Source organism: Octodon degus, unplaced genomic scaffold (genome assembly GCF_000260255.1).
Source record: "Octodon degus isolate 3935 unplaced genomic scaffold, OctDeg1.0 scaffold00113, whole genome shotgun sequence".
NCBI lineage: Eukaryota > Metazoa > Chordata > Mammalia > Rodentia > Octodontidae > Octodon > Octodon degus.
This window is the reverse complement of record NW_004524689.1, coordinates 7082302-7107944: the sequence shown is the minus strand read 5'-3', so window position 1 is coordinate 7107944 and position 25643 is coordinate 7082302. Positions and strand designations below refer to the sequence as shown.

The 25643-nt window shown below is 57.9% G+C and overlaps 1 protein-coding gene across 1 annotated transcript in view; it reads left to right on the top strand.

Annotated features, from left to right (window-relative positions):
- The first annotated feature begins 1632 nt into the window (after nucleotides 1–1632).
- Casz1 (castor zinc finger 1) overlaps nucleotides 1633–25643 on the top strand; it is a 25785-nt gene continuing 1774 nt past the window's right edge. The window contains exons 1-18 of the mRNA XM_012516580.2: nucleotides 1633–2147; nucleotides 5494–6328; nucleotides 7337–7405; nucleotides 8671–8761; nucleotides 9434–9598; nucleotides 10612–10784; nucleotides 11001–11854; nucleotides 14044–14185; nucleotides 14388–14451; nucleotides 15546–15700; nucleotides 15801–15923; nucleotides 16814–17152; nucleotides 18599–18797; nucleotides 19782–19953; nucleotides 21627–21778; nucleotides 21907–22048; nucleotides 22455–22745; nucleotides 24558–25639. Of these exons, the coding sequence (XP_012372034.2) occupies nucleotides 1703–2147; nucleotides 5494–6328; nucleotides 7337–7405; nucleotides 8671–8761; nucleotides 9434–9598; nucleotides 10612–10784; nucleotides 11001–11854; nucleotides 14044–14185; nucleotides 14388–14451; nucleotides 15546–15700; nucleotides 15801–15923; nucleotides 16814–17152; nucleotides 18599–18797; nucleotides 19782–19953; nucleotides 21627–21778; nucleotides 21907–22048; nucleotides 22455–22745; nucleotides 24558–25639 (5493 nt within the window). The 5' untranslated portion in view covers nucleotides 1633–1702. The remainder of the gene's footprint in view (nucleotides 2148–5493; nucleotides 6329–7336; nucleotides 7406–8670; nucleotides 8762–9433; nucleotides 9599–10611; nucleotides 10785–11000; nucleotides 11855–14043; nucleotides 14186–14387; nucleotides 14452–15545; nucleotides 15701–15800; nucleotides 15924–16813; nucleotides 17153–18598; nucleotides 18798–19781; nucleotides 19954–21626; nucleotides 21779–21906; nucleotides 22049–22454; nucleotides 22746–24557; nucleotides 25640–25643) is intronic.

Here is a 25643-nt window from a genome sequence, read left to right as displayed (position 1 = left end):
TGCAAGAAGCAGACCTGTGCCCATGCTTAGGGATCTGGGTGTGGGCAGCAGACTGGCCACTGGGGACAAACATCAGTAGAGTAGGCATCCCAGCTTGGGCAAGGGTACAAGGCCCTTAAAGCAGGGGCACAGGTCTGGCTAGGCCCAGGGCCAGGCTGAACAGACCCTTCTCTGGAAGCGGGCTGTGTTGTCATGCAGTCTGCTCTGAGCCAAGCAAAGCCATGCAGACCAGCAGCTGGTGAGGAGGCAGGGCTCTGAGGCCACTGGGCATTGTGTATGTCAAAGGACACTTGTCTGGGTATACAGTTACACCTGGCTGAGGGCCCTGGACAGACACAGGGTGGCCTCTCAATGGGCTCTCAGAAGCATGAGTTTTCTGGTTTCTGATCTATCATAGCAAAGCCCTCTTACCATAAGCAGCGGAGCAGAGTCCCCTATGTAACCTTCTGATTTTGTGGGGTGCACCCATTTGTCCGGTGGGAGTCATGGAAAAATATACTCTACTGGGGCCATGTGTACAAAAGTGTGAGCGGACACCCTCTGCCATGGGCACTGCCCTGTCCCCAGCTGCACCACAGGGTCTGGCACACAGTAGGGGCTCACTGATGAGTAGTCGGACAGGCAGATGGATGAATGTGTGGGGTCACTGTGTGTGTGTGTGTCCCCACCCTCGTTGGTCCCGAGACCCTCAGTGCCCTGACCGGGCAGAGCACAGCCTGCGCAGCCGTGAAGGGATGGCTACCACTACAGTGGGCTTGTTAGATTTCTGGCTGTCAGGTCAGGGATCAGGCAAGCTTTTAGGCCTGCCACTAATGAGCTAAGCAGTTCCAGCCTGTCCCGGTAGGGCTCTCCTAGGCTGGGAGGGAGGTCCTGGGACAGTGCTACAGGAGCTCTGTGTTTGGATGGTCTCTTAGTGAGGCTCAGGAAAGGGAACAGCAATAGGAAATGACCAGAAGGCCTGGGGAGGCTGCAAAGGGCTGGGCAGACCCTGATGGGGTGGGACACTGAGGTAAGTGGAGACTTTCTAGAACCCCTAAGTGGCTGGAAGCCAAGGAAATAGCTCTGCTACCCAGCAGGCTGGAGTCAGAGGCTGAGGGACCCAGGCACCTAGGCTGGCAGAGGGGCTGCCAGGGGACAAGATGCTGAGATGGGAAGGTGCCAGATGAGTGCCGCTGGGACAGCAAGGCTAAAGGCACAGGCTGGAAGCTGGCTGGCTGCTGATCCTCCCCAGGGACCTGTGGTGAGGTGGGGTGCTCCCATGTGGAGCGGGGCTGCCACTGCCAGCCTTGCTCTATCACCAGCCCTTTGCCTGACTGCCTTAGTTTCCTGTATGTCACAGGACAAACCTCTTTTCTGAGACGTAATTTAAGGCCAGATGCCTAGGAAGTGCTTCCAGGAACCAACTGCTGGGAAGTAAACTTGTATCTGAAGTCATTCATTCATTTGAGTCACTCACTATGTCAGGCTGAGGACAGAGTGACCTATAAGGCTGGCCCTGGACTCCCAGGCTCAAAGGGTAGATAAGTACATACCAGGCAGTGCCAGGGCAGTCTGATAAACTGTGATCAATCCGGGAGGCCTTTGGCTTAGGGGATGGGGGTCAGTTCAGGGGGTGGCCGTGTGTGGCTTCTCACCACGTTCCCCTTCCATCTCTGCAGCTGAAGGCACCCGGTGCACCGACCCGCCTGCAGGAAAGACCGCAATGGCGGCCAAGCGCAAAGGTGGCCTGAAGCTCAATGCCATCTGTGCCAAGCTGAGCCGCCAGGTGGTGGTGGAGAAGGGAGCAGAGGCAGGCTCCCAGGCCGAGGGCAGCCCACCGCGGCCCCGCGACAAGGAGCGCAGTGGCCCTGAGCCTGGGATAGCCCGGACACCCCGCAGCGAAGAGGACAAGAGGCGGGCAGTGATCGAGAAGTGGGTCAACGGGGAGTACAGTGAGGAGCCAGCACCCACGCCCTTGTTGGGGCGAATCCCCCGAGAGGGCCTGGAGCTACCACCCGAGGGCGTCTACATGGTCCAGCCCCAGGCCTGCAGCGATGAGGAAGACCACACGGAAGAGCCCTCCAAAGACAGTGGCGTCCCGGAGGAGAAGGACTCAGATGGGGCAGTCTCAAAGGATGATGGTGGCCCCAGCGCCAAGCAGGCTTCAGGTAGGTGTGTGGCCTTAGAGTGGAGGCGGACAGCTGGGAAAGGGTGCAGGACCCTGGGAGGCCAGGTGGGGAGCAGCGTGTCCTGGGGACACACCCACTTCCTCTCTCCTGAGCCCCAGCCCCTAAGGGTTCCCTGGGAGCAGGCCTCAGAGGGACAAAGAAGCAGCTTCCCGAGTGTGTGAGCAGCTTCCCAGAGTGAGTGAGTGGGAAACAGCGAATGGAGGAATGGGTTACAGGTTAGACTGGATAGGTGGCGCGTAGGCGGATGAGCCCGTCATTGGGGGTCATCGTACCTGGCCACAAGTGTAGGAGCAGTGGGGGCTGGTGGCAAGGTGAACCTCAGGAGCGCTCTGTCTCTCTCCATCATCTCTCTGAGGGGCCTCTCTGGAGCTTCGTTTCAAGTCTTCCCCCTGCGTTCTTCCCCAGGCCTCTGTCTCCAGGTTCTCCCAGGCAGGACCTTTCGGGGCCACAAGGTTTGCTTGGCCCTGACAACAGAGCCCTTTTAACCACTGGACATGGTCCTTTTCAGTTGATTTCCCCAAGAGATGGCCAGGGCCTAGCTTCTCTAGTGTCTCCTTGTCCGTAGGACTTGGAGCAGCCTGAAGCTTACTGCTCTAAGAACACGACAGACAGCAGGGGTCCCTCCACTAGGACTGGAAGCAGGGGTCTGGAATCTTTGCGTTAGCCCCCAGCCTCCTTTCCAGGCTTGTGCCTGGAGCCCTGTGCCTCCCTGCCTGCTCCCCTATCCCCTTCCCCCTGCGGCAAGGGGCGCATCTCCTCCCTGTGCGGGGAGCCCTGCGCAGCCACATAATTATGCATATAAGATATAAACAGAGCTGTTTAATTATCCTTCGCCACATCAGTGACAGAGTAATTAACAAACATTGCAAGATCAATGAGGAAAAGTGTGACCTTCAGTTTCCTCTGATAGGAAAAGCCCTTGCCGTTGCCAGACACAAGGTGATTGCGCTGGGCCTGAGGAGAACAGGGTGACAGTGACAAGGACCACTGTCCCTCCAACACCCCATGCACATCCAGCTCTGCCTGTGGCCTCCCCTCCTGCCTCCTTCCCTCCTGGGAGCAGGAGCCAGGGATGCCTGGCTCAGGGCTTGGGCTGTCCGAGGCCTTGTGGCCCTAGGCCTCACCCCTCAGCCCTGAGTGCTTGAGCCAACCACCCAGCCGCACTGCCAGGCCACCTTGCCTCAGCCTTGGGGCTCAGGAACGCAGGGCTCTGGGACGTCTCAGGGACCCCTGTCTGGCCCCCTCCCTGCTCGAAGCTGCCTGCCCTTCAGAGCCTTCTGTTTCTCTGCCATATATAGTGAGGGCTCAGCTGCTTCTAGCTATTTTTAGCCCCTTTCCCTGGTCCCTGAGCCACTGCAGCCAGCAGCCAGAGCCCACTCCTCCCGTGCTGGGCCCCCAACCTGTGTGGCTGTAGCTCAGGACAGTGGTTGGCCCGCCCACCCTGCCAGGACAATAGCTCTCTGTCCATTCTTTGAGTCACTCAACACAGACCTCTCCTCACCTAGTGGGGTCCGGATCTCCCCCAGGACTGTTCCCTCCTCCAGGAGCTCAGAGCTCCTCCTCCTGCATCCTGCTGGGTTGCTATCACTCCATCAGACCCCCCTGGGAGTGCTCTGATAACTCAGATCTGGAAGGCTTGGGTGACACTGGGAGGGGCCCCTTAAGCCATGTCTTGCCTTGGCGGTGCTGTTAAGACCCCCAGCTTGGGGACCACCAGGGAAGATCTCTATGGAGAGGAGAAAGCCTGGTATCACCTGGGTTGCATGGGTCTCACTGGCCTGTGTGCGCCCAACCCTGACTTGGAGTAGAGCCACAGAGGGTTGTAGCCTGGCTCAGTGGAGGAATAAGCATACCCTAAACATGAGTGTGGGGACCACCCACCTGCTGGGCTGAGTTGGCTTCCTCCTGCGTCTTGAGACTTACCTTGGGAAGCTGGATGTAGCCTTTGTGGAGCTGTGTGAGCATGTGTCTGTGAGGAGTGTGTGCTTCTGGGCATGCGTGTGGCTGTGCAAGGACACGCGAGCGTGTGTGTGTTCATGGAAATCAGAAAATGTGAATGTTTCATATTTAAAAATTGTTGTAATAAAAAAATATTGCAATGAAGAACTGGGTGTGGTGGCACATGCCTCTAATCCCAGCCCTCGGGAGGTTGAGACAGGAGGATCCCTGTGAGTTTGAGACCAGTCTGGGGGCTACAAAAGTGAGCACAGGGCTAGCTCGAACTGCAGAGTAAAACCCTGTCTCAAAAAAATAAAAAAAAATAAATAAATAAAAGATAAAAAAATAAAATTGCAATGAAAGACACATTGCTATTAATCCCCCTCTAAATTCTCCCCTCACTTCACATATACTTACCCCATCATTATTATGCCTTTTGCTGTAATGTTTTTAAACTTAAATATCACTGTACTATTTGATCACCTGTATCCAAGTAGTATATGAGAGCATGAGTGTGCGTTCATGTGTGTTCGAGGACACATGTGTATGTTGCACATGAGTGTATACGCGATTGTGTGCATGTATAGTATGAGTGTGAGAGGCAATATGGATGTCACAGCAGGGAAGTTACTCCAGGGTTCTCTGTGGGGCCTGGGTGTGGCTGATGAGGAGGAGGGATGGATCCACCAGGATCAGCCTTCCGGCCAGCCCAGCCCTGTGCTTCTGGGTGACCCCAAGGCACCCAAGGATGACCAGGGAGTTTAAAGTTGTCCACAATATGAAGCTTGGCTGGAGGGGGCCCTGTGTAAATCTGGGTGGCCCATCTACACTGTCCTTTCTGTGCCCAGTTCTGTCACAGAGACTAGGAGGTCAGGTGCTGGAGCATCTTGGGTAATCCCTAGAGATCCATTTGTGGGGTCAGAGAAGGTTCCTCAGCCAGACTCACCACCACCTCACCCAGAGTATCTCCTCAGCCCCGGAGATTGTCCAGCCACCACCCACATCCCTACCTGTTCCTGGCCCCGGTGACCCTGCCCCACCCCGGGAGGCTCTGGCCTTACTTCCAGTAAGATGACTTCTCTTTCATATTAGGCCAAGGCGAGAGAGCGGAGACATTTATGAAACTTTGTTTAATGTACTGAAAAGCCATCGGCCAGAACATTTAGGAAATTGATTTTCCTGGCATTGATGAACTCGTTTTATTTTACCCCAGTATTAATTACTTTTTTTTAAAACAAATTAATTTAAGAGTCGTAAAACCTAACAAGTGAGCCAAATGTCCATAGATCATGTCCTGCTATGCCCCTCCCCACACTGGTCCCCTCCCTCTGTGGGCGGGGGGCTCTGTCCCTTCCCAGAGGTGACCCGCCTCTCTCTTCCCCTGTAGGAGAGTCCTCTTCACTCAGAGACTATGCAGCCTCCACCATGACCGAGTTCCTTGGCATGTTTGGCTATGATGACCAGAACACGAGGGACGAGCTGGCCAGGAAGATCAGCTTTGAGAAGCTGCACGCGGGCTCCGCCCCTGAGGCTGCCACGTCCTCCATGCTGCCCGCCTCGGAGGATGCCCTCAGCAAACGGGCACGGTTCTCGAAGTACGAAGAGTACATCCGCAAGCTCAAGGCTGGGGAGCAGCTCTCCTGGCCAGCCCACGGCACCAAGGCGGAGGAGCGGGCGGGCAAGGAGGTGGTGGGTCCCCTGCCCGGCTTGCGGTTGCCCAGCAACACCACCCATCTGGAGACCAAGGCCACCATCTTGCCCTTGCCGTCTCACAGCAGTGTCCAGATGCAGAGCCTGGTAGCCCGTGCCTCCAAGTATGACTTCTTCATCCAAAAACTGAAGACGGGTGAGAACCTGCGGCCCCAGAATGGGAGCACCTACAAGAAGCCATCCAAGTACGACCTGGAGAACGTCAAGTACCTGCACCTCTTCAAACCAGGGGAGGGCAGCCCTGACATGGGCGGGGCCATCGCCTTCAAGACGGGCAAGGTGGGGCGCCCCTCCAAGTATGATGTTCGGGGCATCCAGAAGCCCAGCCCTGCCAAGGTTCCACCTGCCCCCAGCCTGGCTCCTGCACCCCTCGCCAGTGTGCCCAGTGCTCCCAGCGCCCCCGGACCTGGGCCGGAGCCACCTGCCTCCCTATCCTTCAACACTCCTGAGTACCTGAAGTCCACCTTCTCCAAAACAGACTCCATTACCACGGGGACCGTCTCAACCGTCAAGTAAGGTGCTCCCCACTTCTGTTACCACCCCAAAACCTAGAACAGGACTGGGTGCTCATGGGAGGCCTGCTCCTTTCCTGTGAGGTTCGCGGGAGTGGGCATATCCCCTCACACTCCTGGACACTCATGCCAGACTCAGGCACACATCTACACACATACGCGCACGCACGCACACATGCATGTACGCACGCACATACCCATACATATTTACTAGGTTCTGTTCCTTCCCATGTGCTTACTCTTATACACAACTCATCTCCCCACGCACCCCACACGCTGTCACATGCCATGACATCAGCATGTACCTCTCATTTGCTATCATGCATAGTGAGGGCCACAGTTGCCCCAACTTGCCACACTGCCATAAGGACTAAGTGTAGGCTGTGATTGGTCGAGACAGCCCCATCCTGGGAGGGGTGCCCAGGTCCAGGCCAGGGCCCTGGCTCCCAGGCTCAGAGCCTATGCCATGGAGGAGGCAGAAGAAGGAAGGGAGGAGGCTGTGCTAGGGCGCACATGCCCTTTCAGCCTAATGCAGGAATGGGGTGCTGGCCTGGGTCATGGGCAGGTGAGCGAGACCTTTCCCCAGAGCCTACCCTGTGCTGCAGCAGCAGGAGCCTGGAGCACCAAGGCAGATCCAGGCTGTACCTGCTGGGGGTGGATGAGAGAGTGAGGCATTTCCCATGAGGGCAAGGCCAGGTGTCTTCTCCTGTGTTCATGCCCTGGGTGCCTGGTACTCCTCCCTGCATCCTGGGGCATGGGCTCTGGCTTTGGAGGCTTCTTCCCTGGTGAATTCTAGGCCTGGCCCTCCAGCCTTCGCCAGAGTTGGGCTAACTGAGCCCATGCCAGGCTTCTGCCTGGGGACTTGGGCAGTCCCACCCTGAGTGCTTTACAAATCTGCGCAGCTGAGGAGAGAAGGGTCAGGGCACAGGGCAGGGAGCTGCCCACCAGAAGCTGCTGGACAGAGGCCACCTCATCTGCTAATCGGCTGTGCCCTGTGTGTCTCACCAGGAACGGATTGCCCACAGATAAACCAGCTGTCACGGAAGATGTAAACATTTACCAGAAATACATTGCCAGGTAGGCCCCTGGGGAGGAAGCTATGTGCAGGAAAGGTGGGGGGAGCCAGGGATTCCCTGAGGTGGAGGGACGAACATGCACCTCTCACCACTAGAGGCAAGGGTCTGCCTCCTCCACTCCACTTTCTTATACCCTGAGAGCCCATCTCAGACCCGCTTGTACCCAGGCAGGACCAGGGTGTGGGAGGAGTCTCGGGCAGGTGTTAGAGCTGAGAAGAGTGTGGGCAGTCGCCCCTGACATAGTGTCCTTGGGTCTCCCTGCTTCTGACACTGGGTCCCCATTTCCATCCCAAGGGCAGCAGAATTGGCCCATTAAGACCCCTGTCTACCACCCTAGACATCAGGCCCCTTGAGGCTGGACATGGTGGGCAGCACATGGCAGAGCCCACGTCCAGGGACAGCTGCCTTTCTTCAGTCCCTCTCTGCCTCGCTACTTCCCTTGTCCCTCCATTTCTTCTGCTTTGCTCTCTCCCCTCTTCTCTTTATTATTATTGCTGTCATTATTATTAGTGCCTCAGCAGATGGCTCTTTTGGCAGCTTCAGCTTAAATGTTTATTTGCAAGTGGTTTTCCCCCTTACCGTGGGGTTTCTATCCCCTCTCCCATGTGGAGGGAGCCAGAAGCACCTTCCCAGGGATTTTCTCTCCGTGAGGCCGACTGACTCTGAGGCTGGCAGGAGAACCACCCCCAGCAGTGCGAGGCCTGCAAGGGACCGTTGGGGCAGCTGCAGTGGTCAGGCAGTGTGGGGCTCCTGGCTACGTGCTTGACTAAAGAGCCAGCTCCCCACCACGGGAAGCCAAACAGATGCTGTGTTTTAAAAATTCATAACTCTGGACTGTTTCAAGTGTCAGGAAAAGCCCAGAACGGAGAGAGCCCTTTAACACCTCTCAGTAATAGAACCCTGGGCTGACCCAGCCCGGGCCCCTTCCCTGGCCAGAGCTGGGGGGCGGGGTCAGTGCTCAGGCCACGCCTGCAGGAAAGACTGCTGGGCTGCCACAGGGCTGCAGGCCTCCTCAGTTGCTTCCTCCTCACTTGGGTGCCAGGCCTTTGCCGCACCTAGCACTGGCTCCCAGACACATGCTAGAGTCCTGCCACTGGCCCCAGCATACCTAGCAGGCAGATAGCCTCTATGTGTTATCTCTCTCCTCACTTCTCCATCCAGACCCTCCAAACCCCAGCAGCACATGTTTGGGAACTAGAACCTGGCAAAGAGCTGTCCCCAGGGCTGTCACCTAGTGAGGGACCTGACCCACCTGTGTGTCTTCAGGTTCTCAGGCAGTCAGCACTGCGGTCATATCCACTGCGCCTACCAGTATCGTGAACACTACCACTGCCTGGACCCGGAGTGCAACTACCAGGTGAGCGACACAGCCCGCTCGCCCGCCAGCGCAGCATGGGGGTCCTTGCTGGATGTGGGGCAGATGTGCTGAGTCCTGAGCAGGCCATCGGGACTCAGGCCACACAGGCAGAGTGCAGCTTCCAGCCTCCAGCCTGTCCATGTTTTCTGCTGAGAAAGCTGCTGATCATGTCTGCAGTGGTCCATGCCTGGGGATAGTCATTCTAGATCCCTAGCCCTGCAGTCTGCCATAGACTAAGGTCTGTTCCAGGCAGCCTGTGGACATTAGCTGACCAACTCTCCAGGGCCTTCCAAGGTTACTTCCCTGTTTTCATGGTGAAAACTTGAGGTTCAGATAGCAAGTGTTCGTAGCTGCTTTCAGCAAGTGCAGAGCGAGTGCAGAGTCTGAGCGTGCCATTGCCCATCAGTCCTGACCAGCAGGGCCTGCCCAGTCATCAGTGCCCTAAGCATGGCTATTGGGAGCCGGGGAGAGGCCTGTGGTTCCTAGCCTTTGGAACTCTCCCAGCCATGGGTCAGCATGCCCGGCACTAGTTGGGCATCTAGACTGTCCCAGCCTGAGCGAGGTTATTTATAGGGTGACCTGAGGGCCCCCGTGCCAGCCCCCGGTCCAGGCACTCTTGGCACACGGGTTGGGGGCCCGGGCTCCTGCCAACTGGGCGCTCTCTCCTGGCAGAGGTTCACCAGTAAGCAGGATGTGATCCGGCACTACAACATGCACAAGAAACGTGACAACTCCCTGCAGCACGGCTTCATGCGCTTCAGCCCGTTGGACGACTGCAGTGTCTACTACCACGGCTGCCACCTCAATGGAAAGAGCACCCACTACCACTGCATGCAGGTGCCACCATCCCACTCCGCCACCAGGCCTGTGGGCCCAGGCAGCCCCACAGCCTCTCAGCCCGCTCTAGCACACGCCCTCCCCTACAACCCTTCACTCCAGGGTAGGGCCCTGGTAGACCACCAGCTTCCCTTTCTTCTGGCCTAGGGCAGAGGTGCCTGGAGAGCTGAGTCTCCAGGGACTCTGGCAAGGGCAGTGTCTGGTGGCCAGGGCGGGGCCTTCCCTGTGGCCATACTTGGTTAGGGGGAAATTCAGTGAGCTGTTTATACAGACCAACATTTTTCAGGCTTTAACACCAAGAGCAGCATTGCAAATGATTCCTGAGGAGGTTTTTGTTTAATTCTTTGTTTTAATGCCATGTAGAGTCTGGGCTTTTTCAAGGTGTCAGACCCAGGAGGAGCAACTTTGGGTTGCAAATAGCAGCCTCCGCACCTCCCTCATATTTGTCGGGTTGTTATGGCCTCTGTGGAGCAACCTGGGCATGAGGAGAGGGGGGCCACCCTTTGGGCCTGAGATGGTGCAGACACTGGCACGGCCCAGCCGTCAAGGGTGCTAGAAGCCACTGCTTTTTACTCAATATGGCAACGTTGCCTGCCTGGCCCAGCTGCAGTGAGTGGGAGGGCCCTGTGCCCAAGAATCAACCATTGAGCAAGTCCCTGGGCTAAAGGTGACCTCCAGAGTTCAGCCCCTGCCCACCTCCCAAGGGTTTAGTGGTAGGACTACAGACTGGGATGCAAAGCTCAACCCCTGCCAAGTGGGGCTCCTTCGCTGGGCCCAGAATTTGGGGTCTGAGAACAGCTGAGCCCTCAGTTTAGGCAGGCCCTGGTCCTTCGCTCGGTAGCCTGAGGGTTGTTGGAGGTGTTCTGCCTCAGGGCTCAGGAGGCTGCAGGTGACAGAGTGTTAGAGGTGGCAGAGCCTTGAGTAGAGACCCTGTGTCCAGCCACTCCCAGAGCTCTGGCTTCAGCCAGCAGTGCTGAGACTCAGCGCCCCTAAGCACCATCTGACCTGCACAGGTGGGCTGTAACAAGGTGTACACAAGTACGTCCGACGTGATGACGCATGAGAACTTCCACAAGAAGAATACGCAGCTCATCAATGATGGTTTCCAGCGCTTTCGAGCCACAGAGGACTGTGGCACGGCAGACTGCCAATTTTATGGACAGAAAACCACACACTTCCACTGCAGGTGAGCGGGCAGCACAGGGCTCCACTGGAGGAGGGTGGAGGCATGGAACTGGGCCTACAGGATGGCCCAGCCCCACTCCTCCAGGGCAGAGGGGCAGGAGTTGGGCTGCTCAGGGGCCCCGACTTAGTGTCCATCTGGGGTCTTCCATGCACCGGACATTCCCTCCCAGGGCCTGAGGGATGAGGTCCCATGACAGGCTTCCAATGTCCCATCCAGGCGCCCTGGCTGCACATTCACCTTCAAGAACAAGTGTGACATCGAGAAGCACAAGAGCTACCACATCAAGGACGATGCTTACGCCAAGGACGGCTTCAAGAAGTTCTACAAGTACGAGGAGTGCAAGTACGAGGGCTGCGTGTACAGCAAGGCCACCAACCACTTCCACTGCATCCGCGCCGGCTGCGGCTTCACCTTCACCTCCACCAGCCAGATGACCTCCCACAAGCGCAAGCATGAGCGCCGCCACATCCGCTCCTCGGGCGTGCTGGGGCTGCCGCCCTCCCTGCTGGGAGCCAAGGACACGGAGCATGAGGAGTCGAGCAACGATGACCTGGTTGACTTCTCTGCCTTGAGCAGCAAGAACTCCAGCCTGAGCGCCTCCCCCACCAGCCAGCAGTCCTCTGCCTCCCTGGCCGCCGCTGCCACTGCCACTACCACCACCACCGAGGCTGTGCCCAGCGCCGCCAAGCCCCCCAACAGCAAGGTCTCGGGGCTTTTGCCCCAGGGCCTGCCTGGCTCCATCCCACTGGCACTGGCCCTCTCCAACTCCGGCCTGCCCACCACTGCACCCTATTTCCCCCTCCTTCCTGGCAGGGGAAGTGCTTCCCTGCCTGTGGGTGCCCCTGGCCTCTTGGGTGCCATGTCTTCTGGGGCAGCAGCTTCGGCAGCTGCTGACATGCCTGCTCTGGTGGCCTCAGGAGCTGGGGACTCAGCCCCAGCAGCTGCCAGCTCTGTCCCAGTGGCCCCTGCCTCCATCATGGAAAGGATCTCTGCGAGCAAAGGCCTCATCTCACCTATGATGGCCAGACTGGCTGCGGCCGCCCTCAAGCCCTCTGCCACCTTTGACCCAGGTGAGCAGGCTGGATGCTGCCCAGGAAGCGGGCGCCCTGTAGACCCCAGTAACTGCCTGGGCTCAGGCTGCAGAGCAGGGGAGTGTGAGAACAGTTGTCTGTCAGGTCCCAGCACCCCAGTCTCCCAACAGCCAGCTCCCGTTCTTTGCCTGATCTCTGCCTCTGTCCTTTTTATTTCTTCTTTGGCACACCTTACTCTGGCCAAAATCCCACAAGATGTTCTTGCCTTTGTTTCTACTGAAGCAGGGTGAGTCCCCACCTCCAGGGATGCCGGTGGCTCCTCTGCATCTCTGATGAGTCCCCAAGAAGAGCTGCGTTTCCCTTGCTCCCAGTCTCCTCCAGCTGAGTGCGCTGAGTCTAGCCTAGTGGCAGAGTAGCGGCTCACCCCAGCCAGGCAGCCGCTCTAGGCAGAGCCCCTCAAGCCTTCCCCCACCCCAGTAGAACTTTTTGGGCCTAAGAACTTTCTGCTCTGCACTGTCAGCCTTGGCAGCCACCAGCTGTGCCTGTTTTAAAACTGGCTAGAGTGATGAAGAAGGAGTGGTGACTGTGGTTCTCTGAACTCCCAATAGGCACACTGTGCCAGGCTGGGTGCCCAGGCGCACCTTCTGGGCTCACACTGGCTCACTGTGGGACAGCTCTCCTACCATTCATATTCTCTCTCTCTCTCACTCGCTCGCTCTCTCTCTCTCTCACTCTCTCTCTTCCTACTTTTCACCTGCTTTTTGTTCGTCTGATTTTGCTCTTCTGTTTCCTCGCTCCTCTGTCCCTTGGCTTCCCCATCTGGCTAATAAGCACTGTTGATCTTTGTGAAGAGTTCAGCTTGGGATGTGGCTCATTTCATTCATTCATTCATTCAACAACCACTGGTGATTGCTAAGGGCTGCTTGCTGGGTGCCTCTGAGGGCCTACACTGAGCTGTGCCAGGGACACATAGACAAGAGGATGAACAGAAGCCTTGCCCTGTGGAGCCACTGGAGCAGTGAGGACCCTCTGTCCCGGGCACACAGCTACACACAGTGAAGCCCACCCTGAGGCCTCAGCACTCTGGCTGGATACTCACTCCCCTTTGAGACTGTGCTGGAAGCAGTCAGGACGGAGGGTCTCTGAATCTCCAGGGTGCCTATGCTGGGCCTGCTTTCCTGGGGACAAGGGACTGATGACTTTAGGACCTGCTGGAGTGTGGACTCCAGAGGCCACTCGAATCCTCCCAGGTGGCAGTTTGGAGGCCCCAGCGTCCACTCCAGAAGTCGGACGGGTCCTTCCCTGGCCACAGCCCACACTGAGGCCCTGGACCTCCTTTGGGGCCACACTGAGCATGGTGGCCAGACTGTCAAGTACTTCTTTTCCTTAGACAGATCTCCCTCACCCAAAACAAAGGTCAAAGGGGGGGGGACCGTTTCTTTTATTTTTTAATAAAATGCCACTTGCTGTCTGTGAAGCAGCTCGCTGTCAGCTGTAGTGCCTTGGGGCAAATTAATATTTCAGTCACTTGGGGATTGTGGAGCAAGGCTCGTGGACACGCTCCTGTCAGCAACTTCTTTTGCCCCTGCTCCACCCGGCCTCTTGCAGCCTCTTCCCGCCTCACTCCCCCCTGGACAGACTCAGCCTGGCCACTGGGGTGGGCCTCGAGCCCCTGCCCTGGACAGCTTGACGGGCGAGGTCACACAGTTTGAACTGCCCTGATTGGCCGTCGGCCCCCATATCCCTGACATAGCAGATGCCCTCCCCGGGCATGCTCAGTGCAGGCAGGCTGTCGCCCCGGCAACAGCAGGCCAGGGACCAAGGAGGGGCCGCTCCCAGTCCAGATCTGCCACTTTCCCTCAGCATTAACAGAGTCTTTAATAAAAGCTTAAGCGGCAGCCCCACAAATCGACTGTGACAGTTGGTGGAGAAAATGAAGGGCCCCCGCCCCCTCCCCAACCCCCCTAGCCTCCCGCCCTTCTCCTCGAGGAGGCCCTGAGCCAGGACAACTTTGACATAATTTTGCAATAATTATCACTTGAAGAATTGCCACACAGGGGTAAGCGTCGCAAGTGATCGCATCAGTGGGGAGAATCGCTGACCAGCAGCTAGGCCTCCCTGGGCCCTGGGCCCTGGGCCCACCTGGCCATGTCCCTCTCTCGGGGAGCTGGTGTCTGTGCAGCCGCAGCCCCTCTGAGCCCATCCTCCTCTCCCCGCCTTCCCTGCAGGAAGTGGGCAGCAGGCCACCCCCGCCAGGTTCCCCCCGGCCCAGGTGAAGCAGGAGCCCTGCAGCGGCGACAGCACTGGTACCCCGGGCCCACACGAGGCTGCCCACGACCGCAGTCTTGACCTGACTGTGAAGGAGCCCAGGTGAGGCGAGCCCAGCCTGGGCCAGAGGGGAGGCACCGGGGTAGCACCCCAGGGCTGTACCCAGAGCCGGGCTGGCAGGACTCGGCCTCCCTTCAGCAGCGGCAGCGGGCAGCGCTGGAACCCTGGTCTAGCCGGGAAGGGTGGGCTGCTGGACTCAGTACCCCAACATCTGAGCTGAAGCCCCTTGGTTTGTGTGTTCTAGTAATGAATCAAATGGCCACGCAGTCTCGGCAAATTCATCTCTTTTATCCTCGCTTATGAATAAGGTAAGAACCATCCATCACACGCCTCCCATTCCCCCACCCAGAGAAATTAAAGCCGTGCTGGGGGCTGGGGGATGTGTTTGTTTTTTAATGTTTTCCTTCTAATAAGATGAGTTTGTACCATTTAAATTTTGAGGCCATTTTTCATCGCATATAATTTCAGAGCCACTGCTTACAAATTAATTTAATGAACTGGCTGAAGAAATATATCCCAGGCTCTGACACCTTTTTTTTCTTCCCTTCAGATGGAGGGCTCCAAAAGCTTTTCTGGAGCCCTCTAACTTCTCTCGCCCTTAGTTATTAATGTTATTTATTTATTTTCTATCTATTTTTTGTTTCTTTGAAAAGGGGTGGGGGAAGGGAGAGACAAAAGTGGGAGCAAAGCATCAATTTCCACTTTTCGGGTTGAGTAATGGTCTCGGACGCTTTCCGGAGAGGTCGCTCCGGAATATTTATTTTAAATAATGCAGGGTCTTTGTAAATTATACATCATCTCAAATATATTTTTCCCCTTCACATGATAAATTTGACTACAGCAAGAGTAATTTGGTTACTATACACAAGTGACTGGGTTGAAGAGGGAGTGGGCCTGGCTGGGCCTCGGTGGGGCCTGGCGGGGCGCGTGGGCGCGAGCGCTTGTGGCCCGGCTCTGCCACCTGCCTTCCTCGCGGCTTGCCCTCTCCGTCTCCTCCTCGGCTGTCCTAGGACGCTCCTCCTGCCCCTCGCTCCTCCCAGGGGTGCCTCTCCACCCACCCCTGCCCACCTTGCTCTCCCCCACGGTCCCTCCCTCTCTCCCTCCCCTTCCTGCTCCTCCTTTGTGCGGCTTCTCTTGTTCTCAAGGAATTCGTAGGGGTTCCCCCACCCCTCCTCCTCCTGCACTTTTGAAAATCTCCTGGCAGGAAAATAACCAGAGAGCCAGCCACAAAGTCTGGGGGAAGACAGGCTGCTGTGTGCGCCCGAGTGGTGGCCTCGGTTTGAATGACGGCTCCGCAGCCAGGCCACAGCCCTTCAGACAGGGCCCTTCTCTAGCCAAAGCCGTGCTTGAGCAAGTCGGTCCAGGGGTTCCCCTGCCCCAAGCTCAGCCTCTGTCCTCACAGATGTCTCAGGGTAACCCTGGTCTCGGCGGCCTGCTGAACATCAAGGCAGAAGCAGAGGGAAGCCCCGCCACAGAGCCCTCACCCTTCCTGGGCAAGGCTGTGAAGGCACTCGTTCAGGAGAAGCTATCGGAGCCCTGGAAGGTGTACCTTCGCAGGTGAGGGCCTATGGAGCGTGGCAGGGAGGGCAGGGCCCCTGGTGGCCCCGCCAGCCCTGCCTCTGAGGCCATCCTCTAACTGGCTGGCCACTCCCACCAGGTTTGGTACCAAGGACATCTGTGATACCCAGTGTGACTTCCTCCACAAGGCCCACTTCCACTGTGTGGTGGAGGAGTGTGGCGCGCTCTTCAGCACCCTGGACGGGGCCATCAAGCACGCAAAGTGAGTGGGGTTCCCCAGGGTCCTTCCACAGAGCCCCGTGCACCCTGGCTTGGGGCTGAGCAAGGCCCTGGAGGCCCCTCCAAGCAGGACCAAATGTGCTCCCATCAGACTCCAGAAGCTGAGCTGTCCAAAGAAGGGCCAGCTTCCCTTCCTCCCCCCGCATGCCCAGACCCCACTTGAGGCCCTGGGTGCCAGCTCTTGTGGTGCTGGGACCAGACAGGACCATAGCCTGGCCAGAGATGCCCTTGCAGAGTGGCCAGAAGGGGCCAGCACTCAACTGGAGAGGCCCAGCTCAGACCCAGCACAGGCCAAGGCCTTTGCAGCCTCACATGGCATCTTTAGATTCCCTTTGAGCTAAAGACTGAGCTGAGTGTGTAAATCCTATGGAGTGAGGAAGTGACGAGTCCAACAGCTAGCTTTCAGACCCTGAAAATGTGTGAAACAGGTTGCTCCCCATCCCCACTCAGGATTCTCACCACACGAGTGACCCCAGCTGCTGTCTGCTCAAGAGCCCGTGGAACACTGAGGTTCCCACCGTGAACCCCAGGCTGGGTTCTGGAAGAAGGGCCATCACAGGCAAGGCCTGGGCAGACACACACATGCACACAAGTGTAGAAGTTCAGGTCACAAGAAGGAAATTAGGGTTAGGGACCCATGGGGAGCTCAGGTGCAGAACTGGAGGACATGCCAGTTGTCCTCAAATCTTTCCTGGCGGGATCATGGGAGACATCCCAAGTCCATGCTAGAGATGGGCAGGGATGCTGGGCCGTGGGGCTTTGTGATGGGGTCACATGCAGTGCCTCTGCAGAGGCATGTGCAGCCAGGGAAGGTCTGACTGGTCAGCAGGTCCTCTCAACTCCCTACCTGAGATGTCCTCTTTGCCTCTCCAGCTTCCACTTCCGGACAGAGGGAGGAGCAGTGAAAGGAAACCCAGAGGCTTCCTTCGCAGCCTCTGCCACAGAGACCAAGCCTCCCCTGGCACCCTCATCCCCCCCGGCACCCCCTGGCACCATAGCCCCAGGGGCTTCTTTGGAGGGGCCCACTCCCAACTCGGCCTCAGTGCCCTCCACCCCTACCCTGCTCGCCTGGAAGCAGCTGGCTTCCACCATACCCCAGATGCCTCAGATGCCCGCATCAGTGCCTCACCTGCCCGCTTCACCCTTGGCGACGACTTCTCTAGAGAACGCCAAGCCCCAGGTCAAACCCGGATTCCTCCAGTTCCAGGAGAAGTGAGTCCCTTGATGAGCGGGGCATCCTGTCCCTGTGTGTCTCGGGAGTGGGTGTAGCCAGGGCAGCATGGAGCCCTGCTCCTCACCCTGCAGTTAGCACTGGTTGTTTCAGCCTCTGGGACGTGGCCCCTAGGCCATGTCCTTCTAGCCAAAGATGCTGCTGCCTGTCCTCCCTCACCTCACTGCCTGCCTGCTCTTGAGGGGCAGGCAATGGCGGTAGGGGCCACTGCTCCATTATGGAGGGCCCACAAGGCTGGGCTGGGGTGGGCTGGAATGTTTTCTTAGCCCAGCACGGGGCTGCATCTCCCTCCAGGCACCTTTGCTGGGCTCCTCTAGGGCTCACACCCAGGCTGAGTCTGCAGGGCATGGAAGCCGTGGGCACAGGGCAAGGGTTCAGCCCCCTCAGGCTGGCACCCACCCACACAGGGGCCTGGAAGGGACCTTCCTTACTGAATGGTGGTGGCTCCTTGCGGCGAGAACGGTGACTTTGTATCGTAATGTGTACGGCTTCCTGTTCTCAATAAAAGTAATAAATTGGATTATTTATATCGCCTGAGTGGCAGCTGTTCTCCCTCTCTGAGCACCTGGAACTGGGCCCATGGCATGGAAAGGGACCAGAGTGCCTCTCCGGCCCCCTTTGCTTCCCCTCCCTAAAGTGGCAGCCCTCTTAGCTTTCTGGGGCTGGGTAGAGGTTCCTCCATGGGTCTGCTCTTTAGAGACTGCAGTGTTGACAACCAGAACAGAAGGTTGGAGCCCTACATCCTCCAGCAGCCCTCTGCAGCTCACTGGCCCAGCCACCTTCTCAAGCAGGCCGAGCACTTTCCCCGCGCAACTGCAGCCAGCCCCTACCACCCCAGCTCCTAGGTGCTCCTCGTGGGTGGGTGCCACGGGCCTCGGAAGACCCCAGGAGCCTCAGCAGCTGTGAGCCTCAGCGGGACTGGACACCAGGCACACTTTCCTACTTGCTGAGGTCCCACAGCAGCAGCGTTTCCTGGTAGGACTGCCCACCCACCTGCAATCTGTCAGTCAGCCACATCGAAGGCAGTACCATGCCATGCCATGCCAGCCAGGCCCTTGTGGCACCCTGCCAAGGCTGGCAGCACCATCCCTTATTTTCATATCCAAGAAGTTATTGCAGCCACCCTTATCTATAATCTCAAGGTGTGGCCGTGGAAACTACATGTCCCAGCATGCAATGCTCTGGGCACCCTGCATATCGCAATCCCTGTGCACCAGGCTGAGTGCCTAAAAGGAGGTAGGAATGCATGCTGGGATCTGTAGTTTCCAGCTAAATTGGCCTGTAGAGCAGGAGACCTAGGCCAGGGCCATTCCTCTTGATTGCACTACTGGTGACTAAAAAGTGAACCTCAAATCAGGCAAAGTCAGAACACCAGCAGCGAAGGCTTGGAAATATCAATGACCTTCTGGGTTATGGTTTCTTTCCAGCGATCCTTGCCTCGCGACGGATTGCAAGTACGCCAACAAGTTCCACTTCCACTGTCTCTTCGGGAACTGCAAGTACGTCTGCAAGACTTCTGGCAAGGCTGAGTCCCACTGCCTGGACCACATCAACCCCAACAACAGCCTGGTGAACGTGCGAGACCAGTTCGCTTACTATTCCCTGCAGTGTCTTTGTCCCAACCAGGTCAGTGTGGCGGGCAGAGGGTAGCGGGCAGGAGAGGCGCAGGGCCCAGCACAGGCTCCACCTGGCAGAGAGTCTAGTTTTCACACCCTTCATAAATTGGCTTCCCCGGTGGGCCCTGGGCAGGGGACCAGATTGGTGCTAAGTTGTTGAGGTCGAGCACTTCAGTCCAAACCCCAGTGGTGGCTAAATGCTATGCAGGCACTGGGCACATGACAACCTTCCTGCCTGTCCTGACATTAGTTATGGCCTTTTCTCCAGAGGCCTAAAATTTTAAAATAGGCTCATGGATAAAGGAGTAGAATTGTACATGCCTAGACAGGAAGGACAAGTTTAAAAGTCCTACCCCCAGGACTGGTAAGGTAACCTAAGTTGGAGCAAAAGTCTGAGTATGCAGAAAAGACTGTCAGGGATATATTACTGATGTCTACCTAGGTCTAGAGATGTAGAGAAGATTCCCGGGATGGATTAGTGATGTCTGCTTAGGTCTGGGCACATAGAGTGCTAGTGTGGATTAGTGATATCTATCTAGGTCTTGCTATATGGGGAAGAGTGCTAGGGTGGATTGATTGGTAATGTCTGCCTAGGTTGGCATACTGGAAAGAGAGCAAAAATAGATTAGTGATGTCTTCTCTGAGTGTGACATTAGTAAGGGATTACAAAGTTATCAGATAGGGGGGCTGGGGAGAATGGCTCAGTAGAATAAGTGCTTGCCTGGCAAGCACAAGGGCCTGAGTTCAATCCCCAGTTTTGCAAAAAAAAAAAAAAAAAAAAAAAAAAAAAGTTATCAGGTAGGATGTTTTAATGAAATGACATACTGGGGATATACTGCTTTTTTTTTAACATGTGAAAGATCTTTACACAATTGGGTCTTTGATTCTGAATGTGGAAGGACATAGTACAAATGGCCTGCACAGCCAAGAGACCTGGGCCAGCAGAAGCTCAGGAAGTCACTGCCTGTCCTGAACCTCCTGTGTTTCCCTGCAGCACTGTGAGTTCCGGATGCGCGGACACTACCACTGCCTCCGGACTGGCTGCTACTTCGTGACCAACATCACCACCAAGCTGCCATGGCACGTAAAGAAGCATGAGAAGGCTGAGCGGCGGGCAGCCAATGGATTCAAATACTTCACCAAGCGCGAGGAGTGTGGCAGGCTAGGTACTTATGACCAGGGCTGGGACAGGGATTCTTGCAGGTGGCAGAACTGTGGCTTTGGCTCATGAGGCCTTGGTGACCAAGGGTGCCTCTCCTGGCACTTGTGTCTTCCCCTCTCTCACACCATGTTTGTTGAAGATGTGCTCACCAGGTTCCCCTCGCTAAGTCCAAGGCCACAGACTCACGAAGTGTTTAAGTCCAAACACCTCTGGAAAAAGAACAGGGTGGCTCTAAGAATTCCTCCCTAGCCAGGACAAATGTCCTGGGGCCTCACTGCTGGCATCCAGGGGCTCGGTTTAGTTCCTTTTCCTTTGCTTTCCAAGAGGGCATGCAGATAAGTGGTTCCTTGTCCTGGATACTTTCCATAGCTTTAAATACGTGGTTTTTGTCCAGAATGAGTCACAGTTCATTCATTCATTCAACAATTACTGAGGAATGGTTGTGTGTTAGTGCCATTTGGGGAGGGTGGTGACAGTGCAGGTGGCAGCTAAGCTTAGTTGTCTGGGGTGTTCTGGCCTTGAGCTTGGTGCTAGGAACTTAGTGAGGACAGCCAAGTACCTTGTGGGCACAGCTAGAGCACCTGTTGGGGGCAGGAGACCCATGAAGGAGGTGGCCACAGGTCTGTGAGAAAGAGGCCACCTTCAGCCCTGAGCTTGGCAGCAGATGCCTCGGTGTCTACCCTGCTGCTGCTGAACTTGCTGGTCCGAGCTGCTGGGTGCCCTGGGGAAAGGGCACAGCCCACCCCCCTCCCTCAGGACGGCGCCACAGTTATAAGCCTGCAGCGTGTGCCAGGAATCTCCCAGGAATAGACTAGAAGCTGGAGGGCAGGTGGGGCAGATAGGCAGAGGCCCCCGGCTGCTGGTCAGGCCTATTGTGCCCTGTGGTCATGGCAACAGGATCTTGGGGGGGTTGGCCCCTCCAGAAGTGAAAGGCGAAATAGCCCAAGTCAACTGCCAGAAAAGAAAGGAAACAAACCTTTCCTTCAAGTATTAATTCAGGAAGGATCCATGGCCTGGAGAGAGCCAGTAACCGTGGCAACAGGTGTCAACACTCGGTGGCCTATGCCATTCTGGGTCTCAGTTTACAGATGTCAGGGTATTTTGTAGTTGCCATTATTTACTCAACTTTGGGTGTTTTGGGTGGTAGCTGGGGCCAAACAAAGCTGGGGGATGATATAAGACACCTGGCCAGCCCAGTGCCATGGCAACGGGCAGGCCTTCACCTGCCCTTAGCTGATGCTGTTTCAGTCCCGCCTGCTCTGTTTGTTCTCAGGCCCAGGCATGGCAGAGGTGGGTGGGGGCAGGGTGGAGGCCAGCTGCTACAGCAGCCAATGGTGGGGGCACAGGCACCACCCCAGGTCCTCAGAGGTGTGGGGACAGGTGGCTTGCTGGGCGGCGACTGACCTTGTGGCTGCATCCCTGAAGTTCTCCTGCCCTGGAGCGTGGACCTCCTGGGCGATGAGGCAGGGACACGCCCGCCTGCCACAATCTCCTGTGCCAGCCCTGGGGTTGGGCAGCGTTGCTTCTCTGGGAGAAGGCGGCGGCTGAGGGCCTCCTTGCAGGGATGTGCCTGCCTGCTGGCCTCGCCTCCGCAGGCCCACACAGAGCCAGTGCTCACCAGGGCATTAGCATTGCCTGGTGGGGTGGCTCATGCTGGGCTGGGGGTCGTGTCCACAGGCTGCAAGTACAACCAGGTGAACAGCCACTTCCACTGCATCCGGGAGGGCTGCCAGTTCTCCTTCCTGCTCAAGCACCAGATGACCTCCCACGCCCGGAAGCACATGCGGAGGATGCTGGGGAAGAACTTTGACCGCGTGCCCCCGTCCCAGGTGAGAGCCCAGCCCCTCCCAAGGTGTGTGGCCCATGCCACCATCACTTCTAGGCCGAGGGCCATACCACCCAGGTGCCAGCTAGAACCCTGTGGCCAACTTCCTTAGGGACCCCTGCTTCCTTTCAGGGAGCCCCAAGCCTGCTGGATGCCGAGACAGACGAGGGCATGGATTACACTGGCTGCAGCCCTGGCGCCGCCTCCTCCGAGTCATCCACCATGGACCGGAGCTGCTCCAGCACCCCGGTGGGCAACGAGAGCACTGCAGCAGGTGAGCACAGCCAGCCTGGCCCAAGCCCGCTCTGCCGCACCCACCCGGGGTGGAGGCCGGGCTGGTGCAGTGCGGCGGGCCAGCTACACTGTGGGTCGCTTAGCCGCCTCCTGCCATCCACTGCCCTCCGCCCTCCACTGCAGCCTCAGGAGAGGAACCCAGGCCTCCTCCAACAGGCCCAGCCCCTGGCAGGCCCGCCTGGCACACTGGGCTGCCCGCCCGGCCTCCAGCACACCGCCTGGCCGGTGCTCTCTCCCCTCTGTCGCACCTCTCTCTGCTCATCTGTCCGCATATTTTCACATCATACTTGCTTCTGCCATTGGGTTTCTCATTTTGGTTCTTTTTGTTTTTTCTTTGTTTTGGTCTTTTTGTTTTGTTTTGTTTTCTGCTTTCTCCACCTCTCCAGGCTGCCCGGCTCCTCCTCCTCCTCCTCTTCCTCCTCCTGCTGCCGCTGGTGACGAGGCTGCCCGCGGGGCTCCACAGCCCCCCCTGGCTCCATCCTTCCCCCCGGCTGTGCTGCGGCCACCCCTTCCTCCCCTCCCATGCCTCTTCTCTCCGTCCTGTCTCTCATACTCTCTGCTGGGTGCCAGCCTTGGAGCCAGCCGGGGCCTGGCCCACCCCATCAGCAGCTTCCCGCCCGTCACTGCCACTCCAACTCCAGTAAAAAGTGACGTCCCCCTAGTTCAGGATGCCGCAGGTAACTCCCACACACGTTCTCACAGTATCTGTCCCCCCACCCAACCCTCAGGGTCATAGTCTAGGTCCTGGCCCCTCTTTGTGGCCAGTACAGCTAAGGACAGGGGTATCCTGCCCCTCAATAGCCAACAGCTGCTCAGCCGCTGTCCCAAGAGCACCTCTGTGGGCCTCTGACTCATTCCCTCAGGATCTGCTGCTCCTTGGCAAATGTCAGGGCCCCGAGTGGCCATGCCACCCTCCTACTCAGTGGACTGTGGGTATTATCTTCCCTGGCCCAGGGCAGGACACAGCCTGTCCCTGCTGCTCTCAGCATTCACCTGGGACCTGCCCAGGTTTGGGGGGTCCAGCCTGCTCCTGGCCCTCGGGTGGAGATGTCACCCAGCCTGCCTCTCTGTCCACTCCCTTCCGCCTGATGTTTGCCCTGGCACAAACTTTGAGGGTCCCAGGGGATGGCAGTGAGCGTGACACATTGAAAGCTGTGGCCTGTGCCTGAGAATACAGGAGCCCCTGTCAGTTCCCTGTGGGTTTCGGCCTGAGCCTTTCCGCGCCCCCAACCCATCCTTGTCCCTGATTTCTCTCCGTCATGGACAGGTGATTGGGCCTATCCCACAGATGGGCAGGGTGATAGTTGAGTGTTCTAGGCAGGCCTGGGAGGGTCATGCCAGCCCCACCCTGGGTGAGGCGGGGCCTGGGGTTTCTGGCATTTCTGGGCAGTGCCAGGGCCCGCTTCCTCTCCCCGGCAGCCAGCAGGAGGCTGCAGCATCAGGTGTCACCCAGAAGCGGGTAACAGAGTCCTTAGCCACAGTGCCCTGGGTCTCGGAAGCAATCTGGGGCCAGGGTGGGCACTGATGGGTGCCCCCCCACCGAGCCCTTTCTGTGCTCCTCGCCCCGGGTTGGGGGAGACTCTGGGCAGGGAAGGCAGGAGCGCTTTCTCGTGATGAGCTCCTGAGGCCTGGTCCCTCAGGCCAGCCCAGGGCAAGAAACGCTGACAGGAGGACCTTGAGGAGCCTCCTGATGTAACAAGTGTGGTTGCAAGTTGAAGGGCTCTAGAGGACAGTGTGATTACCCATGTTGGACTGGGGCCAGAACGCCATTGCACACCTGCCTGTATCAGGGACAGGCCGGTTGGCTGCCCAGCTGCCCATCTGTCATTGGGCAGGTAATTCCACTGGGCAGGTAAAGCCTGTAATTCCAGCACTCTGGGAGGCTGAGGCAGGAAAAATGTAAAAGTTAAGGCGTAGACTGGCCTCCTTAGTGACTTGGTGAGACCCTGCCTCAGAAGGGATGACTGTAATTGTTACATACTGCAAATGAGTACTAGTGAAAATAAAAGTTAAAAGAATAAAATGGCTGGGGATCTAGCTCAGTATAAAGGCCCTGGGTTCAAATCCCTGTACCACAAACAACAAAACATTCTGGTATGAGAGTCACTGCAGCCTGCTGGCTTGGGGGACTGGCAGTCCCATGGCGAGCAGGAAGGTCCCTTGTGCAGACCGGTGGGCGGCTGCCTGTCCCTGATACAGGCGGGCGTGCAAGGGCGTTCTGGCCCCAGTCCAACACGGGTATTGCACTGTCCTCTAGAACCCTTCAACTTGCACTAGCACTGGGCTGTCCCAGCCCCCCAAAACCTACAGGCCAGGAAACAGCATGGCTTACCTGTAGACCATGTCAAGGGCACCAGGCGCCCAGCCACCTGAGGGCAGGGATAGCCCAAGACTCCCTTGGTCACCACATGGGATCGGGCCTGCATAGTGTGATCCTGGGCAAGGTGCCAAGGGCATCCCTTCTGAACTTACCTCCCGGCCCTCCCCAGGGAACACCATCTCCATGCCCACCGCCTCAGGGGCCAAGAAGCGCTTCTGGATCATCGAGGATATGTCGCCCTTTGGCAAGCGCCGGAAGACAGCGTCCTCACGCAAGATGCTGGACGAGGGCATGATGCTGGAGGGCTTTCGACGCTTTGACCTCTACGAAGACTGCAAGGACGCGGCCTGCCAGTTCTCGCTCAAGGTCACTCACTACCACTGCACCCGCGAGAACTGTGGCTACAAGTTCTGCGGCCGCACGCACATGTACAAGCACGCGCAGCACCACGACCGCGTGGACAACCTGGTGCTGGACGACTTCAAGCGCTTCAAGGCCTCGCTCAGCTGCCACTTCGCCGACTGCCCGTTCTCGGGCACCAGCACGCACTTCCACTGTCTGCGCTGCCGCTTCCGCTGCACCGACAGCACCAAGGTCACGGCGCACCGCAAGCACCACGGCAAGCAGGACGTGATCAGCGCCGCGGGCTTCTGCCAGTTCAGCTCGAGCGCAGACTGCGCCGTGCCCGACTGCAAGTACAAGCTCAAGTGCTCGCACTTCCACTGCACCTACCCCGGCTGCCGCCACACGGTGGTGGGCATGTCGCAGATGGACTCGCACAAGCGCAAGCATGAGAAGCAGGAGCGCGGGGACCCGCCTGCCGCCTCGCCCTCGCCCTCGCCCTCGCCCGGGGGCCTGGATGGGGCGCTTGCGCTCGGTGCCGAGCCCGGGGCCTCACTGCTCTTCCTGCAGTCGGCAGCCGCGGGCCTGGGCCTCGCGCTGGGCGACGCCGGCGACCCCGGCCCGCCTGATGCAAAGGCTGCCGCCCTCGGCCCCCCGGAGGGAAGCCCGGTGCCTGGCTCGGCCAGCGCCAGCCTGCAGGCCGCGGGGGAGTCCTCGCCGGAGGACGAGGAGGAGGAGCTGGAGATGCAGGAGGAGGACGAGGACGAGGACGAGGACGAGGAGGACGAGGAGGAGGACGACGACGACGAGGACGACGAGGACCTGCGCACCGACTCGGAGGAGTCGCTGCCCGAGGCGCCGGCCGAGGCCCCCGCGCTGGCGGCCCTGGGAGCCCCGGGGCCCGCGCCCGCCT